The sequence below is a fragment of the Sorex araneus genome, chromosome 11 (genome assembly GCF_027595985.1).
Source record: "Sorex araneus isolate mSorAra2 chromosome 11, mSorAra2.pri, whole genome shotgun sequence".
In the NCBI taxonomy this organism is placed as follows: Eukaryota; Metazoa; Chordata; class Mammalia; order Eulipotyphla; family Soricidae; genus Sorex; species Sorex araneus.
The window spans coordinates 13,439,979-13,462,432 of NC_073312.1; the positions used below are offsets into that span (position 1 = coordinate 13,439,979).

Here is a 22,454-nt window from a genome sequence, read left to right on the forward strand (position 1 = left end):
ATTATTTTTGTCTGTTTGTTTGTTTGGGTTTGGGGTGTGGGATGCTGGACCACACCCAGCAGTACTCAGGGTCCTGTGCTCAGTGGTCACTCTGAGTGGGGGCCATCTGCCATGCCAGGGATTGAACCAGGCTCAGCTGTAAGCTGCAAGGCAAGAGCTTTCCCCGCTGTCCGATCACTCCGGTGCCAGTGTCCGACTTTCTTAGGCTTCCTCTTGGAAGCCATCTTGGGGCAGCTGAGCCCCCTGAACCCTCCGCCCCTCGCCCCCGTTTTCATGAGGAAGGCTGGCTCAGGTGTCTTGTGTTTTAGGGTCTGCGTGAATAGTCAAAGCGGGGCTGGGTGCAGAAATATCAATAGACCGTCCGTTTGTAAGAGAGTTGGGGGCGCAGCCAGATCTTTGGGGAACCTGCATCTTGCTTTCTGACTTACCTGCGGATCGTACTGTTCAGCTCAACAAAAGGCGAGTTGAAAGAGCGCTCCCCACTTCATCTCGCGTATGAAAGGAGCGAGGCCTGGCTGTGAAGAGGCCCGCTAGGATTATTCTCACTAACTTAGAAATTTATCCAATTTTCTCTGTTCTTTATCAGAGTGGAAGGCAAAAGCTTTGCCGGTGTAGACTGAAAGATCGCGGTATTAAAAGCAATCTCACTGACATGGGGTTTTGAAACCTGCTCCTGACCCCGAGTGATGTCTCCTTCAGCAGTTGGAAAGCAAGTCAGATTTGCACAGGGGCATTAACCGGCAGACAGTAGATCAGAAACACGCCCCCTTTGAGGCCAGCTGCGAGGAACGCTGGGAATCCTGAAATGAAAGGGAACTAAAAAGGCCGAAAGGCTGATTTCCAGAGTGATATTTCGTGTTACAGCCGAGCTTCTATCTATCTAAATTAGAGAAATGCTATCAACTTCGTTTAGATCCAAAATTTGAGATTTCCTTAGAGACTCTCTTTCCACCTTTAAAAATGCCTAATTTCCATAAAGAGAAGATGAAAAGCATTTGGCGACAGTCTCGTTGGTGGGGAATGCAGGGCAGGTCAAGGAACGGGAGTAATAAGGCTTCACTTTAGAAGAGGCTCCTAATTGGATCCATTGTCTTAGAGCAAGGCTGCTTGTTCTCTCCCAGGGGCGATGCTTGAGTTTTTATCTTCCGAGTCTGGGTAATGAAGCACATGGATAAATCTGAGCACCCTCCCCCCTCCCCCGTCTCTTTGCAACATAAGCAAATTATAACTAGCTGTAGGAAGGGGGTAAACTGAGGCACGGAAAGGTTAAAGTGGCTTTTATCCGCTTAGTCGTTTGTATCTAAGCTGATTCCAGGGTTAATGGTTTCCCCTTGCCGCCACCTGACAGGGAAAGATTCCGTGTGTCAAGTTGGCTTTTGTCCTGAGCACGCCCACCTGTTTTCAGGAGAACAGAGGAATGGTTATGACCCTCAGGTGTCACAGAGAGAAACTGAGTCACAATTTGGTGAAGTGCTTTGCTCTGAGTCACAGCAGGCTTGATCCAGTGCTCAAAACCCTATTATCCACTAAAAGTGTGTAAAGCTTATTAGACGGGCAATCGATGGCCCCAGGGCCAGAATGAAAAAAAAAAATCAGCCAGGATGAAATATCAGCCAGGTCTGGGTGTTTGTCTTGGCTGTTTCATTTCATGGCCGTCCGTCATTACCGTCTGCTTTCAAGCCTGTCCCTTCACAGAGGGGCCGGGGCTGGGGGTCCCGCATGATCCACTACTGAGTTCCTGGCGACTGGAACCCCCAAATTTACATGCAGAGTATACCCCACGTGAAAGCGTGGAAATGTCACGAGGATGCCTGGTTGCAAGTGCTATTGTGTGTGGAGGCTGTCCGTGAGATGCCGCCCATCATCTAGACACGTTCCTGATAAAAATCGACTCTTTTCCTTCTGCAGTTCCGCTACAAGTCAGACCTGATGGGCATGAAGGGCACAGGATGGCTGACGCAGAGCTCTCCGCAGATGGAGAGTGCCAAGAAGGCCGGGGAGCTCATCAGTGAGGTACCATACTGGATTTTCCCCAGGCTTGCAACCAGCACTTCCCTCCACTGACCAGGGAAGCGGCTCTGGGCGGGAGATGGGGTTACTCCCCAGTAACCCGCAGCCACTGAGTCCCAGTGTACTTCTCAGGCTATTGGCAACCAAATCACAACCTAGACTCCCAGCACTACCCAAGTGATTTCCCTTACGGAGTTGCTAAAGGCACTGTATATATGGGGCCTATGAAATATGGAAGGTGTGTCAGAAAGTTCCAGAAGTGTTTTGGAGAACTGTGATCTAAGCTGACGCAGTATTTCCATGGTGGGGAGGTGGGGAGCCACCCAGTTACTAGGAACTTTCCACCCACCTACCACGTTTACTTAGAGTGTGTCTAGGGGTTCTTCGATTTCAGATGGTGTTAGAAGTCACACAGGGACACTTAAGTTAACTCAAGTCACTGCCCTATCAGTGACCTGGGATCACTCCTGGCGGCTGTCAGGGAAACATATCCCGTGCTGGGGATCCAACCCTGGTCAGCTGGATAAAAGGCAAGTGCCTCATGTGCTATATTATCTCTCTGGTCCCCTGGAGTCCCTTGTTGACAGGCTTTAGGCAGAGCTGCGTTCATGCTGAATGCTGCCCTCCCTGAATGTCTGGCCAGGTGCTGTGGTCTTTTGCAACTTTTTTTTTTTCAGGAATAGAAATACCCATAAAACATTCCTTTCTGCAGTGTCCTCTCGCATTTCTCCCCAAGTCTTGTTAGGGGCCCACCAAGAAGCAAGACCATTCCCCAACACTGTCCTTGGCCTATTTGGCACCGAGGAGGTGGTAGAACTGTGCCTGGGAAATCGCACCGTGCTCAACGCGTCTCTTGGCAATGTCTGTCTTCCCTGTACAGAGCAAATACCGCAGAAGACCAGACAGCATCAAGTTCACCACAGTGGTCGACTCCCCAGACCTGGTCCATGCCAAGAATAGCTACCTGCACTGTAATGAGGTGGGTGCTTCTGTGCGATCTCCCCAGACCCCTGACACTGGGGGTGGAGGGTGGGGAGGCTGCTCGCTGGGATGCTTGTGAACTTGGCCTCTGAACTTGGGCTTCTGTTAACCTCATGCCCATCTTCAACCCCACCATCCTCAGCTGTTTTTTTTTGGGGGGGGGGGTTTGGGTCACACCCAGTGATGCACAGGGCTTACTCCTGGCTCATACACTCAGGAATTACTCCTGGTGGTGCTCGGGGGACCCTATGGGATGCTGGGAATTGAACCTGGGTTGACCGCGTGCAAGGCAAATACCCTACCCGCTGTGCTATCACTTCAGCCCCTCCTCAATTCTATTTGAAGGATGTGCTGAACTGATTTCGAGGAAGATTTAGTAGAAACCAAGGACTGGAAGTTTTTAGCCAGTATCTGGAATATCCTAATAAATATCCCTGCCTTAGTATGGCTTGATTCATAATCATAATAATAACACTGAGTTATTTTCTCTTTGCGAAACAGTAGCGAGGACATATCTCAGTTGTTCAGATATAGTAGTAGAATTTGAAGGTGAACTGAACCCACTTAGGAAAATAATAAAAGATGAAAGAGACTGTCTGGGGGAGAGAGTATGGGGGTTGAAGATATGAATATGCTTCATTTGCACCTGGCCATGTTTGATTCCCAGCATCACCTGGCTTCCTGAGCATCACCAGGTGTGGCCCCACTAGTTCCTGGCACCACATCTTGTGCCCTAGGATTGAGTTGCTGGTTCTGCTGGTTGGGTATGGTCAGGAGGTACCTCTGAGCCCTTGGGAGACGCCCCCTTACCCCCAACATTAGCTACTTTCTGCTTTTATTCTCATAAAATGTTACCCATTTCCTCCCATGTACAGTTATTTCAAAGGCTAGAATGTTGTCATTTTCTTCTCTGAAATTGTCAGGGGACAGAGCTTCCCCGCCAGCTCACACTGGCAAAGGCCAAGAAACAGTGGGGTTCCAATACCATGTCTGCCTGGGACCCCAGGTGGACAAGAAAAACTTGACTTTTCTGAATATCCATGAAGCTGTTTTATCATTGACAAAGGACTTATTCATGCTACTCACTTTATCAAGTTGTTATTGTTACTGTCAGGGTTAGATAGGAAAGATTGAGTAAAGAAGCTTATGCACTTTCTCTAACGCTGCAGGCACTGTAACATGCACAGGCGCTGTTTGGGTCCCATCTGGAGCAAATCTTAGACAGGTCTCTAGAACCCTGTGGCCTCGGGTGGTTCTAGTTCCCTGGACCTCCAAGGGACAGAGATCTGGGACTGGCCTACACATGGGTCTGGCTTCCGGCCTCCTGGTGGCTTGTGCTGGGAGGACAAAGGCAGGAGGTGAACTGGCCCCCGTGACCCCAGAATTGCATTTCCAGTCCCTTCCCCAGTGACCATGAGTCTGTCTCCCACAGCGCCTGTACAGATCAGGGGACGAGGAGTCCCGGCACCGATACACCCTGATCCCCGACCACCCGGAGTTCACCAGGGCCCGCCTCAACGCACTGCATCTGAGTGATGTAAGTGAGCACTGTTCTGGCTGTATGTTTCTGTAGCTGAATTGTACTTGGTTTTGGTTGGGGGGCCACGCCCAGCGGTGCTCAGAGTGAACGGCTTAGAGATTACTCCTGGCGGGGCTCAGGGGATTTCATGGGTTACCGGGGGACCAAACCCAAGTTGGCCTCGTGCAAGGCAAGTGCTCTACACACCGTCCAATTTCTCCAGCACCCTGGACTGTGTTTGTTCCTGTGTGTTTATAAGAAAGGCTGTATGGAGAGAGGACTTAGAATAGACAGTGTTGGAGCAGGAGTGGGATTTGACACTTTCCTCTCTGAGCCTGTTGTTTCCTCCACTATGAAATGGATACCTGGCATTCCTTCCTGCTCTGAAATTCTGAGTCTGGGCCTCGCATTCACAGGGTTTTAGCTAGGTGCTAGCTTGCATCAGGGGAGCAGCCCTGGCAGATAGAACACCTGTTCCCCCCCAGACACACACACACACACACACACACACACACACACACACACACACACGCAGAGTTTCCGGGACCCCTGTCCCTGGCGACTCAGAGCTTCAGAACTTTGGGGCCGGAGACTGACTTTCTCTCCATGCACTGGAAATGTCGAGAAAGCTGCCACCATTGTAAGCAGCCCATCCTCGGGTCTAAACTCAATTCATTCTTTGTGCTGGGCTGTGACCTCCTGCACTTTGGTTTTCCTTGGATGTGTCCCTTCTGCATGGCTCACCAGGTTGCTGTTTCCCAGATCCCGGCTTGTTGTTGGCAGGGGTTGGAGGCCCCTGGTTGTAATAGAATAGGCGGCCGCTTGGCCAGCATCGCTGTGATCCAGGATAACAGGTAGCCCGCGGCACCATCAAAAGATGCCGTCAGATCAGAATAACACAGGCGAGTGTGTCGGTCTGGGGCCGCATGGGGCCTCCCAGAGCTGGCCATTCTTCCCTCCCGGGCCTGGCCATTGTGTCCTGGGGCTACGTGCCGATCAACAGCTGCTCCCCTTCACCCCAGAGAGATGCCTTCTAGTTAGCGTGTGTATTAGTTTGTTGCGTTTGTAAGGCCCTGTGGGATCCCACGCAGTGAAGGCCACGGTGCTTTGTAAATATGAGTGATTAGGACCATTTGATGCCTTTGAGGGATGTGCAAGGGATAATTTTAGAACAGCAGCTCCGGTGGGCTGACCTCCATCTGGGGAAGCGGGGCCTCCCCCCTCAGCAGTGCTGGGACAAAACCTTCATCTCATTAATGCTGCAAGGAGAGGGAGAGGCAAGCCCCCAAGGGAGCAGATCCTGGAGACCCCCGGGCCTGGCATTAGGGCTCCACCACCACCCCAGGACGGATGGATGGTCGCCCCCGGGCTGGGAGCCTCCTCCCACCTCCGGAGTATGCTGGGGTTGCAGAGTCTCAGCTGAAAACAGCCACTGGGCATGCAGATATGGAGAACTCATGAACCCCTTTTGAAAGGAGCCCTCCTTGGGGGCGTGTGCAGTGCGCACAATTGGATCAAGTGTTCTGGGAGGAGGATGTGGCGGGGAAAGTGACCTTCCTGGGCAACGAAAGCCATTGAGATGTGCAAGGCAGCCGAAATAACTCAAAATCAAATGCCTCTAATGTGTGAGGATGAGGACAAAACTCTGCCCACTGTGATAAAGAAGAGCAATGCCCAGGGTTCCAAATCAAAGCGCCTCCAGGATCTAAAGACTCCCAGTGGCAAGGCAAAAATCTCAACAGAAGCAGAAAAACGCAGGCAGGAAGTGATGTCAACCAAGCAAATAGTTTACAGGGAGATGTGATGGGGAGAAAAGGAGTCAGCGCCAGGTATGAGGGTGGAGGCTGGGGGTGGGGGCAGATGCCAATCTGGGCCGTCCTCCCGAGTGCACCCCCAGTTACAGAGCCTCTTCAAAGATCAAGGTGCTCTGAACACCAAAGTTGGGGGTGTCACTGGAGTTTGAGGCAGTGTAGCTTGGTATGTCACCGGACCTGGTGACCCAGCACGGATCTGGTGGGGATGCCTATAGGTGATCCCCAGGACTGCTCTTTCCAGTGAGTAGGGGGTTGTCTACCTAGTGCTGCCCTGCTGAGGTCAGAGGTCAGTAGGTCAGAGAGACCACCCAAGTGGAAGCAGAACGTTGATGGGGAGCTGGGGTTGGCACTGTCTGAAGGTGCCTCCCCTCTTCCAGCACCCTCAGTCCTTCTGCTAAACTCAACTTTAACAGCCTGTTTGAGAGCTGGTCCCAAGGGGCTCCCCCCAACCATGATGGCCTTTACTGCTTCTGGACTCTTGGCATCTCATGGGACGGGGACTTGTGGTTTATCATCATAGATATTGGTCTGGGAGGGGACCTGAAGGAGATGAAGGAGATGGTGATGCTGGGCATAAGGTGATAGGATGCACCATGTTGGCCCAGGAGCTTTGGGGTCCCCTCTAGTTACGGGGTTCCCTGAGACACTATGCTTTTATGGGCCATGTATTTCTCCTTTGTTTCATCGCCATCTCCTGAGGAACAGAACCCCAGCCCTGAACTCTGAGTCTGAGGGATGAAATGAAGGCTCTTCAGGGCCCTGATTTGCCCTGGCTCATGGAGTGAGGGACTGGCCATAGCCTGATGCTGTCAGTTTGTTAGCCGCTGGCCCTGGGCCTCACCTGCCACCTCGCCTCTCTGTGCCTGAATGAAAGACAGCCGTCCAGTGGCGTTTCTGGAAGCTTCCTCCCACGGAGCTGTTTCCTTATTAGAAAGAAAACCACTGACTCCGTGAAGGCCTGGAGATTCAGATGTCAGTGACATGGGTCAGCCCGAGGGCAGAGGAAGTGCTTCAGACTCCCAGGGGGAGTGTGAGGATGATGTGGAAAGGGGAAACTTGGAAAAGGGGGATGTAGTGTGCCGGAGTCAGGCACTGGGTCAACGCTCCTGACAGTCCCATTAACTCAGGGAAGCTCTTCCTTGCATGCAGGCACCAGGAATGCCTCGGCATGCAGCAAGCTTATAGCAGTGGCATGATGTGGTCCCAGAGGAAGAAGCCTGGGGTGGGGGTGGGGTGGTCTCTGGAAAGCCAATGCAGCTTCCCACCCGCTGTGTGCCAGCACATGAGGAAGGGCCCTTGGGGTCTGTGGTTTTCTTTGGTTCTTAAGGTTTGAATTCTGGTCTCTAGAAGCTTCAGCCCCAGGGCACCAAAGGTGGAAAGAAAGTCTGAATGGGAAGGATGGGGTGGAGAGGCGTAGCCAATGAGCAAGAATAAGAGATGGCAAGACAACCCCCTCCCCCCGCAGAGCTGATGTGTACATCTGAACTCCAGTTTCACCAGCTCTCCCCTCAATTCCTGAGCTGGGAAGGTCCTCAGGATGGATTTAAGCCTGGTCTGTGCCATCCTGGGCACCAACGAGGCACAGAGGGGATGTTGAGGACCAGCCACAGGTTGGTCACCTCCGTTCTTGCCTCTGCTCACTCTGCGCTTTGCTTTGTTGGTCTAGAAAGCCTACAGGAACTCCTGGGAACAGACCCGTGCTGGCGGCTGTGACTTCAGGCTGGATGCCATCCCCTTCCAGACTGCCCGGGCTTCCAGGGAGATCGCCAGCGATGTGAGTCTCCTGCATCCTCTCTCCCCTCAGTCAACATGAGCAGCAAGAGGCTTTTAGCTGAAGTACAGCATGATTGGGTAGACGGAAATCGGGGGGGCGCCCTAGATTGGTTTCAATCCCAATTCTGCATCAGTCACTTAGCAGTTGATTTGTGGAAGGGGCTCCCAAGTGGCTCTCAGAGACCCCAGTAGTCCCTCTCAGTGATTCTCGACCAACTTGGGTGGCAGTTCAGTGCAAAGCCCTGTGGTGCCATGGATTAGCCAAGCCACACTGGTGGTGCTCAGGGCAGGGGTCGGGGAGTAGGTGTGGGCTCAGCTGCATCTGGTGATGCTCAGGAAACCATATGGTATCAGGGATCAAACTGGGCATGCAAAGCACGTGCCTTAACTTCTATACTCTCTAGCCCCATATAGCCTATTTTATGTTGAGGTACATTTTCTTTATATTTACATTGTTGAGGGGCTGGAGTGATAGCACAGCAGGGAGGGTGTTTGCCTTGCACGCGGCCGACTTGGGTTCGATTCCCAGCATTCCATATGGTCCCCTGAGCACCACCAGGAGTAATTCCTGAGTGCAAAGCCAGGAGTAACCCCTAAGCATTGCCAGGTGTGACCCAAAAAAAGCCAATATATATATATATTTACATTGTTGAGAGTTTCTATCATATATGATTTTTAAAATAAAGTTATATACTTCTTTCATCATCCTTTGAGTTACTAATAACTTTTATGTTCCCTTGTTGTGTGAATATGAACCATCCTTGAAACCCTGAAAGGAATCTCATTTATTCATGATTTATGATCCTGTGAAAGCATGCTTGGCAATATTTTGTTGTGAAATTTTACATCTATGTTCATCAAGGATATTGGTTTGATTTCTGTGTGATGCCCTTTTTTGGTTCTGATATCAGGGCACTGCTAGTTTCATAAAATGTTTTGAAGTGTTCCCTCCTCTTCTCTCCTCAGCTTATTCATAAGAGTTTGAGAAATATATGCATTAACACCCCTTTGAATGTTCACTAGAATTCCCCAGATAAGCTATCTAGTTGTATACTCTTACTTGAGGGGAGGCTTTTGATTTCTGATTCCATCTTTTTACAAGAAATTGATCTACTCTGATTTTATATTTATTCCGTATTTTTTTCTCAGAAAAGTGTGGAATTTATCTATATACGTACTCACCTAAAAGTTTTTGGATGAAAAATATCTGATGGTAGTTTTATGATAGTGTATCTAGGATTATATATGACATGTTTTACTCTTTAAACTCTTTAGTTTTTGACATTTTTGTATTTTCTGCTGTGGTATTATTCTCTCTTGGTTTATTTTATTTGAAACTCTTATTCCTGAGTAGTTGTTTATTTTCCCATATTGGGAAAGTCACTGCCATCCCGTTGCTCATCGATTTGCTCTAGCGGGCACCAGTAATGTCTCCATTGTGAGACTTGTTACTGTTTTTGCATATCGAATACACCATGGGTAGCTTGCCAGGCTCTGCCGTGCGGGCGAGATACTCTTGGTAGCTTGCCAGGCTCTCTGAGAGGGACGGAGGAATCGATCCTGGGTTGGCCGCGTGCAAGGTGAACGCCCTACCCACTGTACTATGGCTCCAGCCCACTGGAAAGTATTCAATATTATTTTTTTAAGTTTTCCAAACCCCTGTAATGCAAATATTATTCTACTTGATGTTGTCGTATATATCCCTTAGGCTCTCTTTATTTTAAAAATTGTTCTTTTTCGTTTAGGTTAGCACCTCTGCTCTGTCTTCAGGCTCACTTATTTTGTTTCATAACTTGTGCTGAAAGATCCCTTTATTGTATTCTTCCGTGCAGTATTTATATGCTTCAGCTCAGTGGCTTCTGTTTGGTGCTTGCTTTTATTTTCTGTCTCTGTTGAAATTTTCACTATCCTTACCCTTTATTCTGAGCTTGTTAAGAATCTTTTTGACTGGGGCCGGAGCGATAGCACAGCAGGTAAGGTTCAATCCCCGGCATCCCAGAGGGTCGTCTGCACTCTGCTAAGAGTAATTCCTGAGTGCAGAGCCAGGGGTAACCCCTGAGCACTGCCGAGTGGGACACACCCCCACCAGAAGAAGGAATCTTCATGATTGCTCCTTTGACGTCTTTATCTGATAGATTATTTCTGTTTCATTATGATCTTTTCCTGAGGTTTTATATAGCTCTTCTATTTGTCACATATCCTTTTGTTTCTTCATTTTACTCACATCTTTGAGCAAAACATCTCTCAGAAGCAAAGTAGATACCTCTCCCAATCTTGAAGGGATGGCCCATACGTGTGTAGTACTAAACTTATCATCCTACTTTGTCCTACTTTGCCCTATTTTGTAGTTGTCTCTTGAACTTTTGAGGCTGTCTGGGTCTCCTGGTTTATTTTGAATTTTTTTTTTTTATTTGGAGCCACACTGGCAATGTTCAGGGGTTACTCCTATCTCTGCACCCAGGTATTAACTACCAGCAGTGCTCCCAGGACAATATGTGATGCTGGGAATTGAACCTGGGCCAGGCGCATGCAAAGCAAATGCCCTACCCACTGTACTATCACTCCAGTCCCAAGGCCTCCTTGTCTAACCTTGATAGATCCTTGCCTTTGAGGCTGTTTCCAGACTATCAGTAGTGATAATCTCTCTTTGCACATCATTTCTGACTGATTGGAGGCTATGTCTTCAGTCGTATGCTTTTAAAGTATGCCAATAACAGCAATTCCAACTTAATGAAACCCAGGCCTAAAAAAAAAAATAGCATGAGATGCAAGAGGTGGGTGGAAGAATCTCCTCTTAATTTGCCAGTGTGCAGCCTCCATCACCCAGACTGAGTCTTCAGGCCTCCCTCCCCTCCACAGTAACGCCCCCACCAAATGAATACCGATAGTCTGTTGCTGTGGGACTGCAGTTATAGACCCAACTGACTGCCCTCTAGACACAATATAGAGGTGGCCCCATGGAGAAAATGACAATGACCAGGTTCCAGAAGAAGGAGTTGAGTCTCTTTTCTGGGAGGCTCTGATGAGCTGCAGCAAAGCTAGGGGCGGGTGCAAAATGATAGACAAAACCTTCTGTCTGTCCCTGCAAAGAGATTCCATAGACCCTGGTCCCTGGCAGGTGCTTTGAAGATTAGCTCCGGATTAGCTTCCTGATGACATGGATGCTTTGGTATTGCTCTCACTGCCCTCCTTGGGTTCTGGGTACGGAGCTTACAGACCTGCTAATTAAGGGGAGACTCTCCCACACTCCCTCTTGTGTCTCCTGATCTCAAGCCCAGTTTTCAAAGCTCCGTTTTGAGGGTGGGCTGTCCCCAGCTTTGTACTCAGGGGTTCCTCCCCCGGTACCCCCGGTACCTTGGGGGAATTGATCTGGGGCCTCTTACATGCAAAGTATATGCTTATCCCCTTAAATGATCTCTCTCCAGCACTAAAAGTTAAACGTTTTGAGAGGCCTGTCTCTTTAGTACGGGTCCTCAAGGCTGGGTGCCTGATGTGGGTGGAGAACCCTCATTTCTCAGTGAAAAGATTCCTTTTGGCTGGCTCCTTCCTGGCTGGTTGCCACACTGAGTGTGGGATTTGGTGGGGAGATCATGTTTCCGGCTCTCCTTCCTGTTTGGGTATAGCCCTTTGGCGCCTGTGGCGGAGGGACTGGCAAGCTCGTTTTAGGATCTTTTTATTAGGGAACATTGTCCCATGTATAGCGGTGTACTGGGGGGGTCTGCAGAGGCAAAAGCGAGTCCGGGGACATCCTGATACCAATGCTGCCCTCTCAAATTGCATCTCCCACTGAATATGCTCGTGTCCTCTGGGCTGCAGGTTTAAGCTCTCATTGTATCGGTTGGAGAAACTGAGGCTTAGCGAGACCGAGTGGCTCCAGGCCGCACAGCAAGAAGAGAGCAGGCCTCAGAGGTCGGGCCAGCTCGCGTCCAAAGCTGTGTCTATTCAACTGTTGAATGTCCTGCTGAGCTTCCTCAGGACCAACCCCAGAGGGGAGGTCCCCCTTGTCACCCTTCGTCACCTTTTCTGCTCCTCTGACCCGCAGTTCCGCTACAAAGAGGCCTTCCAAAGAGAGCGGGGCCTACAGATCGGGTACCGCAGCGTCCAAGATGACCCACGGATGACGCACTTCCTCAGTGTCGGCAAGCTGCAGAGTGACAATGAGTACAAGAAAGACTTTGCCAAGAGCCGGTCCCAGTTCCACAGCCTCCCCAACCAGCCTGGCTTCCTCCAGGCCAAGAGGAGTCAGCAGCTGGCTAGCGACGTCCACTACAGGCAGCCGCTGCCCCAGCCCACCTGTGACCCGGAGGAGCTGGGCCTGAAGCACGCCCAGAAGGCGCACCAGCTGCAGAGCGATGTAAGCAGGCCCTCCCGGGGGCCGCTCCCTCCCCTCTGGAGCTGAGCAGGGCGCGGGCAGCATCCAGGCCTTCTGCTAACCCTGGAGTCCTGCCTGAGAGGCGGCTCTGTGCAGACCCTTCCCCAGCACCACACGCCCCCTCACAACCACCATGCACCACTCCCTGCCCCAGAAGAGGAACTGAGGTGTTGGTTGTAGGCGAGGGACTAGGGAAGTCGCCATCAGTGGCAGACAGTCAACGGGTGAGTGAGGGGAAGCCCAGCTGACTTGAAGGGGGAGCCCAGCTCTGGGTTGTCCTAAGAGCCTGTCACCGGGGGCTTGTAGCCACCCCTTATTAAGCCTTCTGCTTTGTCTCAGATGGAGCTAAAACCCAGAGGTGGAGTCTCCGAGCACAGAGCCACAGAAGGCAGGGGACTCCCACCCTGCACCCCATGCCTGTGGTGGCCATCACTTGGTTGATGACAGGCAGGACAGTAAGATGCTGACTGTCTCTGGCTCCGCAGGCCCCCCCCCAAGGGGTGCCCTGTATCCTGGCTGTACCCACCTCCAGCCGCCTTTTGAGTCTTTGCCACCCTGTGCCTTGCTGACAGCTTCCTCTTGCCTCCCTCTTCTCTCCAGGTCAAGTACAAATCGGACTTGAACCTGACCCGTGGTATTGGCTGGACCCCTCCTGGCTCTTACAAAGTGGAGATGGCCCGGCGCGCGGCAGAACTGGCCCATGCCAGGGGCCTGGCCCTGTGGGGTGCAGCCGTAAGTAGCCAGGTTGTGCCCCCACCTGCTGGCCAGGACTCGAGAGAAGGCAAACTCCTTGCTTCTTTTCAAACTTTATTTTCCAGTCAGAGGCCAGCTGGCTCTCAAGATGTGTGAGATGCCACAGGAGCGAGGCGCCTAATTTCCTGGGTCTGGGATGGCCAGGCAGCCGACCCGCGGGTTAAGCTTCCTGCAGGGTTTGCTCTGAAGTCACAGCCATTAGTTCTGCGGAGACAAACCGACTGGGGCGACATCAATCCCGGGCCACGGTGGCCTGGGCTGGGCCGACTGCGTGCTCGTTACATTGGCAGAAAGGCTCAGGGACTTGCGGCCACCACAATCCAGTTTCTGAACCCTGCTTTGTTCAGAAGAAAGACGCCATGGGCTAAATGAGCACGTGCAGCCTTCTCTGGGGCCTTGAGGGTCCTTCTTCCCGGGGAGGGGAGGGAGGGGAGAGGCCAGGGGTTGGGGGGGGGAGCATTTTAAATGTTCCCCCCCCCCCCCCCCCCCGGGCATCTGAGACAGCTTCCTCTGTGGGAGCAAGGGCCGGGGGTTGGGATGGCTCATTTGAACTCAGGCAGCTGTTTGATTTCCGCAGGGGGGGCCAGAGGCTACGGAGACTGGAGGTAATCAGAGGGGGGATGTGAACCCAGATGCCACTGAAATCCTACACGTCAAAAGGAGGAAGGCTCTGGTGTTGTGAGTGAGCCGCGCACACCCCGGATCCTTGGGATTGAAGCTGGATCTGCGCGCCGGAGCCGTGCTGAGACGGCTTCAGCGGGGCGAGCCGTCAAAGCGGCGCGCCCGTCCGTCAAAGCAGCGCGCACCCGTCCATCCGCCAGCTCAGCCTGTTACTGGAAAACGCAGCCCTGAAAGCCAACGAACAGTGCATTGGGGGGGTCCTCTGTCTGCTTCCTGGAGGTGTGTGTGTGTGGGGGGGGGGGCTGCAGGCTCCGAGTATCCGGGATGAGGAATAAACATGGCAAAGGTGATCGCCGCCGAGGCTGGCTGTCTCCAAGTCCTGTATTTGCACACGTCGGAGGTAGAGGGGTGGGTGGTGCTGGTTTTCTAGAAGGTGCGGGTGCTGGGCAGGAAGCGTTCACAGTCGCCGACGGTTCTGCAGTTTCCTGGGGGAGTCGGGTGGGAGGAGGCGGATGACTGGTGAGGGGCTGCCCCAGCCCCCATCCACCCCCCAGGCTGGGGGCAGGAGTCTCTGCTTAGAGCACTGTTGCCTGCCACAGGGCCCCCTGCCTCGTCTCGCCTCCCCGAGGGCTGAAGAGGGCCGGCTCTGGGCTTCGCAGGATGCCTCATCAGCTCTCCTGGTGGATGGTGGCTTTGATCCAGTTGAGGAACTTGGTCACTTGGGTGTAGACGCCCGGCTTCGTCCCACAGTCCATGCCCCAGCTCACGATCCCACTGACGTAGTAGGTGCCATCCCTCTCGCAGGTCAGAGGGCCCCCGGAGTCCCCCTGAAGGGAAAAGACACAGGAATTCAGCCCTAAGGGTCAGGGCGCCCGGGAGGAAATGGGGGTGGGAGGGCTGGCGATGCCGGTGGCTCTGAAAAATGCTGACACGGCTCTTCAGTGCCCAACTGGACATGCAGCTCTGGCTAGAGCCTGTGGAGGCTTGGGGAGTAGCCTCTGGTGGGCCATGTGCCATGCTCATGCTGACTTCTCGCCCTGGTCCTGTGTCCCCCCCGACCTGTATCTCACTCTGAGGCTCCCCCTGATGTTTCCCCCTGGTCTCCTGGCTCCCCCTGAGCCTCACCTGGTCCCACGTGTGACCCTGACTACTTACCCTGGTTCCATGGGCTAACCATGATGCCTCACCCTGATCCTCTGGACTCATTGCTGTATATCCTTGGGAGTCTCTGTTCCCACAGTGCCAGGGCAAGGGGCTGGCAGTGCCTTCCATGGGGGCCTCTCCAGGGTCTCCAGGGCAGTTGTGTGGGGATCAGTGCCCAGAGGCAGCAGGGTCTAGGCCCGTGTTTCCAAAGCAGGTGACGCTGTCTTGACTGCACAGACCCAGGGGGCAGTAGCAGCCCCAGTGCAGCAGGAAGGGGGTAGAGTTTGGGGAGGGGTTGCTGAGTGATACTGAGTAGAAGGATCAGTCAGTTTGGGGCTTGCCAGGCTGTAGACCTCTGAGGAAGCACAGACCCCAGACTAGAAGAAATGGCAGGTGGACCCTAAGATTCCTGTGACCACGGAAGGGCCCCCAAGGGTCCCTCACCCTTAACTGTTCCCGGTAGTTCAATCTCTCTCTCTCTCTCTCTCTCCTCTCTCTCTCTCTCTCTCTCTCTCTCTCTCTCTCTCTCTCTCTCTCTCTCTCTCTCTCTCTCTCTTTCTCTCTCTCTCCCTCTCTCTCATGCACACACTAAGTTGTTAATGCTCCTGTGAATCCTCCGGGCTCTCATCCTTCTCTTCCAGTCCTGAGTCTTAGCATTTCACTCTATACCAAGCTGTTCACACACTACCCAGTCCCAAAGCCAAAGCACCAGCCTCCCATGTACTACAGAAGCACAGTCCCTGGTGTTGACATTTAAGACTCAGGTTCCGTGGGTCGAGCTAGCACCTGTCAGAGGCAAAGGCCTCTCCCATGAGTGGCATCATGATTAGACTCCATGACCCAATACTGCACCCCGGGATGGGGTGGACTCACCTCTGTTGGGACAGGTATGTCTGCTGGGTCTTAGCTTTAGGACCACTGAGCTGCTGCCTGCTCCCAGGTGGGGAAAGCTGGAAGCCCCGGGGCAGCTGGGGAGCTGAGTGCCCTGCCACCCTCTGCCTCCCCACAGGCGCTTGGCTTCTCACCTGGCAGGTGTCCGTGCCAGGCTTCTGCAGGTTTCCTGCACAGATCATGCTGTTATCGACCTGTTGGTTGTAGAGTCGGCGGGCATTGCATACCTTGTTGGTGATCAGCTTCACTTTGGCATCTAGGAGCTGGCGGGACCCACGTCCTGGGGGGTGGAGGAGAGAAAGGAAGTAGCCTCTCTGGTTGCCTAGGATACCCACTCAGAAGTCAGCAGTGCTAAGAAGGGATTTTCTTCATCTTCCTCAGCTGGGGGGGTCCTTGGCTTTCTTCCCTGGCCTTGCCTGCACAATAGGCTGGGTCTGTCCCAAAGACCAGGACCATTTCTTCTATCTTCCTGCTGGGACCCTTGAGTCCTGGATGGCAGCGAGGGTGTCCTAATCAATCAACCAGGTCCAGCCAGTCTAAGGCTGGGATATTTAGAGAACTACCACAAACAATGTTTTCTGGTGGAGGGATTACCCTAAACCCAAAGAGCTATAAAATCTTCTTTCCTGGGCCCGGGGAAAAGCATGTGGTAAAGCACATTTCTTGCCTGCGTGAGACCTGGGTTCAAGGCCTAGCACTGCATAAACAACAGCAACAAAATTCACAAATAATCACAATTATTCTTCCCCAAAACTTTCTAACAAAATTTGCATAGTGCACCGCACTTTCTTTTAGATTATGGGCCTGCTTACCAAGATTCGTGCTTTGCATGACTACGGATGTGGTTTTGTGGAAGACTCGATTTGGAGTGTGTGGGAAAGGGATAAAATACTTTTCTGAATTCATTGTGTCAGAAGATACTCTTTTCAGTACTCTGGGAAAATTCATCCTTCAGTTACTATTAAAAGGGAAAACAAATCCTAGTAACAAATCTAAGGTTTGGATTTAGCCAAGCTTTATTGAACACCTAGTATGTGCAAGGTTTGACCAAAACACTAGGCGGGGGGGAGAAAAATTGAGGTTCTCACCCTGGGGTACGGCTTAGGAAAATTGCTATCAGATTCCAGTGCCCCTGAAACCACAGTCTCAAACTTAACAGGTAAGTATGGGCTTTGCAAACAAAAATCAAGAATCTAGAGCATCTATCTGGCTCCCAAATCCATTTTCTTTTTCATCTACCAAGGGAAGGAGGAAGGTCTCCATGGATACAGAGTCCATTTTTTCTTTTCCTATTTTGGGTCACACCTGGTGATGCTCAGAGGTTACTCCTGGATCTGCACCAAGGAATTATTCCTGACAGTGCTTGGGGGACCATATCGGACATTGAACACGGGTCAGCCACATGCAAGGAAAATGCCCTCCCTGCTGTATTATTGTTTCAGCCCCACAGGATCAGTTCTTGAGGGTCAAGGATGAGGGGTAGGACCAGACTTAGCTATGAAGGTCAGGAAAGACTCCAGAGATGATGAGATTGACTTGGAGCTCGAAAGAGCGGCCTCTCTTCTTTTGGATAATAGTTTTCTATGTAGCACTGACTTCAAGTTCAGAGGAACAAGTGACTTGGACCCTTTATTTTTGGTTGCTATCACTCACCGAGGTCGCAGGAGAATGCATAGCTAGACTCACCTGTTTCTGTGATGCCCCAGCCAGAGATATGGCACTCTGTCCCCGAGGGAAAGTTACTCTCAGGCAAACACACGGTCTTCACATACTTGGATTCCAGGGCACAGTGCCCATCCACGGGCTTTAGCTTGAGCAAAGCTAGATGGCAGGGAAAGAGAAATGAATGAATAGGTGTCCCCTCTGTTATAAAGGTGTTATAGCTGGGGGACAGGGCTCCGGTGACAGAGGTGTTATAAGTCAGGAACAGGAGTCATCTTGCATGTGGGAGACTCCGGGTTTGGTCCCTGGAAATAGGTGCTCCCTACCCAGTCCCTGGCACTGAGAGTGCTCTCGTCCCCCAGCATGCAACAACACCACCACCCCAACAAGCATAAGTTTGTGCTTGATTGAGAAAACTTGGGCTGGCTTGGGATAGAAAGCCCCACTCAGCTCTCCTCCCACCAAGAGAAACAAATGCCCCGCAGCGCCCAGGCGAGACTTGCCGATGTCATTGTGAGGAATGTCATCATTCTCATCGTAGTGGTTGTGCGGGATGATCTTCTCCACCCCGAAGGTCTGCTCGTGGAACTCTGTCTTCTTCAGGTCTTGTTTCCCCAGCACCACTCTTAGATGTCTGGCTTTCAAGCTGCAGGAGAAAGCGTGAAGGTTGGAAACGCGCCCTGGGACACGCAGGACTGGAGCCAGAGTGCTCTGCTCGTGGGGTGCTGGGAGGACCTCGACATGTGACCAGGTCTTGTGCTTGCTGGGCATCCTCTCCTGGGATGCTGTCCAGCGTGCAGACCTGGGGTTCCGAGGAGAAGGGAGGTGGAAAGGGTGTCCCCGGTGCAGTGCTGTCTGAATGGCAGCTGGCATTCAGACCCCATGCCTCCTTCTCCCTGGCTTGGCCCAAGAACAGCCACTTACCATCTGCAGAAAATGCTTTTGGCATCTGCCCCCCTTTGCCCTTTCTGAGGGACCATTCCTAGAGTCCTAGAGGAATTAAGTGGGGAAATGGGGGGCATGGGGAGGCCCCAAACCTGGGCTTCTTGACACTCGTTCTGATCACAGACTTAGAGGATGCAGGGGAAGAGGTCCCCTTCGCAGTGTGTGTGTTGGGGGCAGTGGGGGTCTCTGAGACAAAGAGTGGGGTGGTGACTGCAGACCCCCAACCCCAGTGACTTGGGGAGATGGCAGCACACTTTGGTTTGGGGGGACACTCCTGCCTGTACAGCTCAGGGCTTACTCCTGGCTCAGAGCTCAGGGATCAGTCCTCAAGAGGTTCAGGAGTCCGTGTGCATTGCTGGGAGTGAGCAGGCCAGACCTACTACTCAGGTGTACAGAGCTACTGGGTCCGTTCAGAAAGCCTCTCCTGCCAGAACCGCCGAGATGCTATTCCAACAGAAAGGGGGACCCCTGAAACCCCACCTCCCAGGCTTCCTGTCCCAGCGGGCACCTACTTAGTGGTACAGTGTGCGGCAGTGAGCACCCAGCAGGGGTGGATCAGGGCCCCCCCACAGAAGTGGCCCTCGGGCATGGGTTCGGAGAGTGGCAGTGAGGTCTGCAGGGACGCCTGCCAGGGGTGCTTGCCCGCCGTGCTCTTAAAGCCACCGTAGATCCTCTTGAGGTTCCGCTCTGCCATCTCGGTCTTCCCGCATGAGTTAAAGCCTGGGAGAGAAGTCAGGGAGCCTGTGGGGCTCTCCTCAGCGTCCACAGTGTCTGTGGGGCACAAGAAAGCCATGTCACTCCGTGTCAGCTCTCTCCAGTCCCCGGAAGGAGCTGTTAGAGGTGTGATGGGAGGGCAGACACCTCGAGGCTGCACAGAGCAGAGCCTGCACAGGCTTGCAGGGGTGACATAGGCTGGTGTCAAGCAAGGCTCTAGAATTCACAGCCCAGATGTTCCTTTCTTCTTTTTTTCTTTTTGAATGAGGGCATTCAAACAGTGCTCAGGAAGTCTGAGGGCCCCATTGACAATTTCCTTTTTTCTTTTTTTCTTTTTTGCATCACATCCAGTGATGCATAGGGGTGACTCATGGCTCTGCACTCAGAAATTGCAACTGGTGGTGCTCAGGGGACCATATGGGATGCTGGGGATCGAACCCGGGTTGGCTGTGTGCAAGGCAAATGCCCTACCTGCTGTGTTATAGCTCTAGCCCCCCACTGACAATTTTCAACCAAGTGGGCCAGTGGTTTAGTGCAAGCACCCAAGAATATAATGCTGGCGTGAGAAGGCATGGGAATGAACGGGGATTGGTAAAGAAATGTGGTGGGAAGACCAGGACAGAAGAGATGGGGTACAAGGATCATCATTCTGTGGCTTTGTGCCACCCCTGTCCCTCACTCCCATCCCCACTTACACATTTGGGGCCATCTGGGAAACATGTTCTTACCTGAGCACGGTGATATATCACAGTACTCCCACTTCACCCTTGTATTGCTAACTTTGATGAAACACCAAGGTTTCTGATCTCCATCGGGGTTTCTAAAATAAGAAAACAAAACCTCCAGGGTCAAGACTTGGTGAAACCACCTTGTCTTTTGAAAGGGCCTTTGGGTAAGAGAGTATCAAGTCTCCGTGCTCCCTTGGGACCACATTCCAGCTCACGCCTCCAGCCAGTTAGCAAACTCTGGCACACACAGGTGATTATATTGGTCTGGCTTTTGGTTTTTGCAAAACCTTAACCTCCAGAGGAGAATCTCAAGGACCAGGAAGCAGTTCTCAAGCCTTGTATCAGAGCCCTTGGATCTATCAAATGGTTTGCTAGGAAAAGAACCGAGGTCCTTGCTGAAGATCCTTCTTTGTCATAAAAGTGACATCAACACAGAAACATGGTAAGTGTCAGTGTCCTCCCGCAGTGCTCCATTTCCATGTGTGGGGATTCTCTGAGAAAGGCCATCCAAGGGTTGGCCATGAACACAGCTCCATGGCGGGAAGGATCAGAATGAGTCAACGTGGGCAGTGACTATAGTTCATGCCAGGAACATCACCTGGCTTAGCAGAACTGGTTGAAACAGAACTGGAGCTTTCGCCTCTCCTTCCGTGGAGATCATGTGTGTCCTTAGCCTTAGTTAGATACGGAGCCATAAAAGGAAGCTGGGGAATGGTCTGGAGGCGGCTAGCGGAGAGGAAGGTAGCTCCCCACCAGGAAGAGCTTCCTCTTTCCTGGGAAAACCCTAACATCCATGTGACAGAGACAGTGCTCCTCCCCTGGAGATCCTTCTCTATGTTTCTGCCTTGTAGTTACGTGGGGCCAGGTGGGGCTACAAATAGAATGTCTGGACAGAGGTTCCGCATCACTTCTACATGGAGACACCCCTGTAGACAATACCTGGGAAGTTAGTTCAGGCACTTTTCTTGCAGGAGGCCAATGCCAGTTTGTCCCCCGGCAATGCATAGGGTCCCTGAATGTGACCCGACATCCCACAGGAAACATAGAGGATTAACAAAAACTCACTTTTGATGCATTGAAGTCACCAGCATTCGGGAAATGTTTGTTATAACAGTACAACTGACCCTATTCTATAGAAGAAATGCCTTGTGGAAAGAAGATGGGTGAATTTCAGTGCCCTACCTCCAAATTTCTAAACTGACTGATAGAAAATGTGGAAACAGGGAAAGGGGCAAAAAAGAGAACTCTTATTCTGACAAGCAGCTAAGACAGCGTGGGGAAGGAGGAATATTTTACCTGCAGAAGTTGTGTTCCCCCAGCCCATGGCCCTCGGCACCCTCCATAAACATGTTGTATTTCTCCTGCAAGAGGAGGTGGGAGTTCCAGTGAACACACGGGTGCTTGTTGACCGTCCTGCTTACTTTCCCGAGGTACGAGTAGCTGTCCTTCACATAGCAGTCGTCAGGACCTCGGAGAAAGCAGGCGGGCATGTGAGAACTGGCGGCATCTGGCAACTGTCCCCAAAAGACTTGGTGGGTGTATCAAGAAGTGAAATGATTGGGCCTACCTATTGGTCACACTGAGATATTACCACAAAATCCCACATACACAGTGACTTGAAGTTGTATATTGACCCCACTCTCAAAACATCACGTACAGAGGTTGTGGGGATGGGTGAAGACGTGGTTCTTCAACTGGGCCCACACAAGAACTGGTGACCAGGGTTGGGGTGGAGGCTCAGGGGATGCCTAGTTATCTTGGGTGGCCTATACTACCTTCCGGATGTCCCCACGCCCTTAAGTTGGCATAAATAGCTTGGGAAGCTTTATTTGAGCTTCATTCTAGGAACAAAATCTAACACAGGAAATGATCCCAGAGGCTTCATTTGTGGCTCCTGAGTTTCTGCTGGCATGTTGGCTGAGGTACACACCTATTTCACAGAACTTCCCCTTGAACGGACTGGAACAGGTACAGGAAAACTTGGATCTCCGCCGATTCTTGAGGCAGGTGCCACCATTTTGGCAGGGATTGGGCCTGCACACAGGAACCACTGTGAACACAGGAAGTGGGGCCTGAAAAGCTCTTTCAGGAGTTGCAGCTATATCGGAGAGGGTTGGTGACACTGCTGGTGTCCCTTCTTTCACAAAAGATAGGCCACCACAGGGGAAAGCAAAATCCAGTCATACATAACTAAATGAACAGAAAAACCTCGTTAACCTAAACAAACCTGGATAAGGTAATATGACAAGGGCTGTGCAAAAATAAATGTACGCATAGATGTGTCACACAAGAAGGAGAAACAGGAGGCATGGAGTGAACAGAAGTTTGAGAGCTGCTCTGAGTTATGTTGCGAGTTGGCTCTGCCATTTCATAGCTGTGTGAATATGAATACCTTAGTTAACCTCTCTGATTTTAGGTTTATATATCTTTGCAGAACTTCCTTGCACTGTACTTTGGAGAATGGGAGGGATAGAAGATGTGAATCTGTAAGGATAATGTGTGACTTGTAGCAGTCACTAAATCTAGAT

General features: G+C 51.8%; 2 protein-coding genes across 3 annotated transcripts in view; one reads left to right on the forward strand and one right to left on the reverse strand.

The window, feature by feature from the left end:
- NRAP (nebulin related anchoring protein) overlaps nucleotides 1-14,136 on the forward strand; it is a 77,424-nt gene extending 63,288 nt beyond the window's left edge. Inside the window, exons 36-42 of one of the 2 annotated variants that reach the window (XM_055119554.1) lie at nucleotides 1,909-2,013; nucleotides 2,891-2,989; nucleotides 4,424-4,528; nucleotides 7,991-8,098; nucleotides 12,140-12,451; nucleotides 13,070-13,201; nucleotides 13,800-14,136. In XM_055119554.1, coding sequence (XP_054975529.1) covers nucleotides 1,909-2,013; nucleotides 2,891-2,989; nucleotides 4,424-4,528; nucleotides 7,991-8,098; nucleotides 12,140-12,451; nucleotides 13,070-13,201; nucleotides 13,800-13,904 — 966 coding nt within the window. In that variant the 3' untranslated portion in view covers nucleotides 13,905-14,136. The remainder of the gene's footprint in view (nucleotides 1-1,908; nucleotides 2,014-2,890; nucleotides 2,990-4,423; nucleotides 4,529-7,990; nucleotides 8,099-12,139; nucleotides 12,452-13,069; nucleotides 13,202-13,799) is intronic. The other variant, XM_055119555.1, reaches the window with a different exon arrangement.
- Nucleotides 14,137-14,316: 180 nt separating this feature from the next.
- HABP2 (hyaluronan binding protein 2) overlaps nucleotides 14,317-22,454 on the reverse strand; it is a 34,188-nt gene continuing 26,050 nt past the window's right edge. Inside the window, exons 6-13 of the mRNA XM_055119556.1 lie at nucleotides 21,857-21,976; nucleotides 21,223-21,394; nucleotides 19,927-20,018; nucleotides 18,997-19,255; nucleotides 18,043-18,185; nucleotides 17,564-17,698; nucleotides 16,012-16,157; nucleotides 14,317-14,670 (exon numbers count right to left, since the gene is read on the reverse strand). Of these exons, the coding sequence (XP_054975531.1) occupies nucleotides 14,512-14,670; nucleotides 16,012-16,157; nucleotides 17,564-17,698; nucleotides 18,043-18,185; nucleotides 18,997-19,255; nucleotides 19,927-20,018; nucleotides 21,223-21,394; nucleotides 21,857-21,976 (1,226 nt within the window). The 3' untranslated portion in view covers nucleotides 14,317-14,511. The remainder of the gene's footprint in view (nucleotides 14,671-16,011; nucleotides 16,158-17,563; nucleotides 17,699-18,042; nucleotides 18,186-18,996; nucleotides 19,256-19,926; nucleotides 20,019-21,222; nucleotides 21,395-21,856; nucleotides 21,977-22,454) is intronic.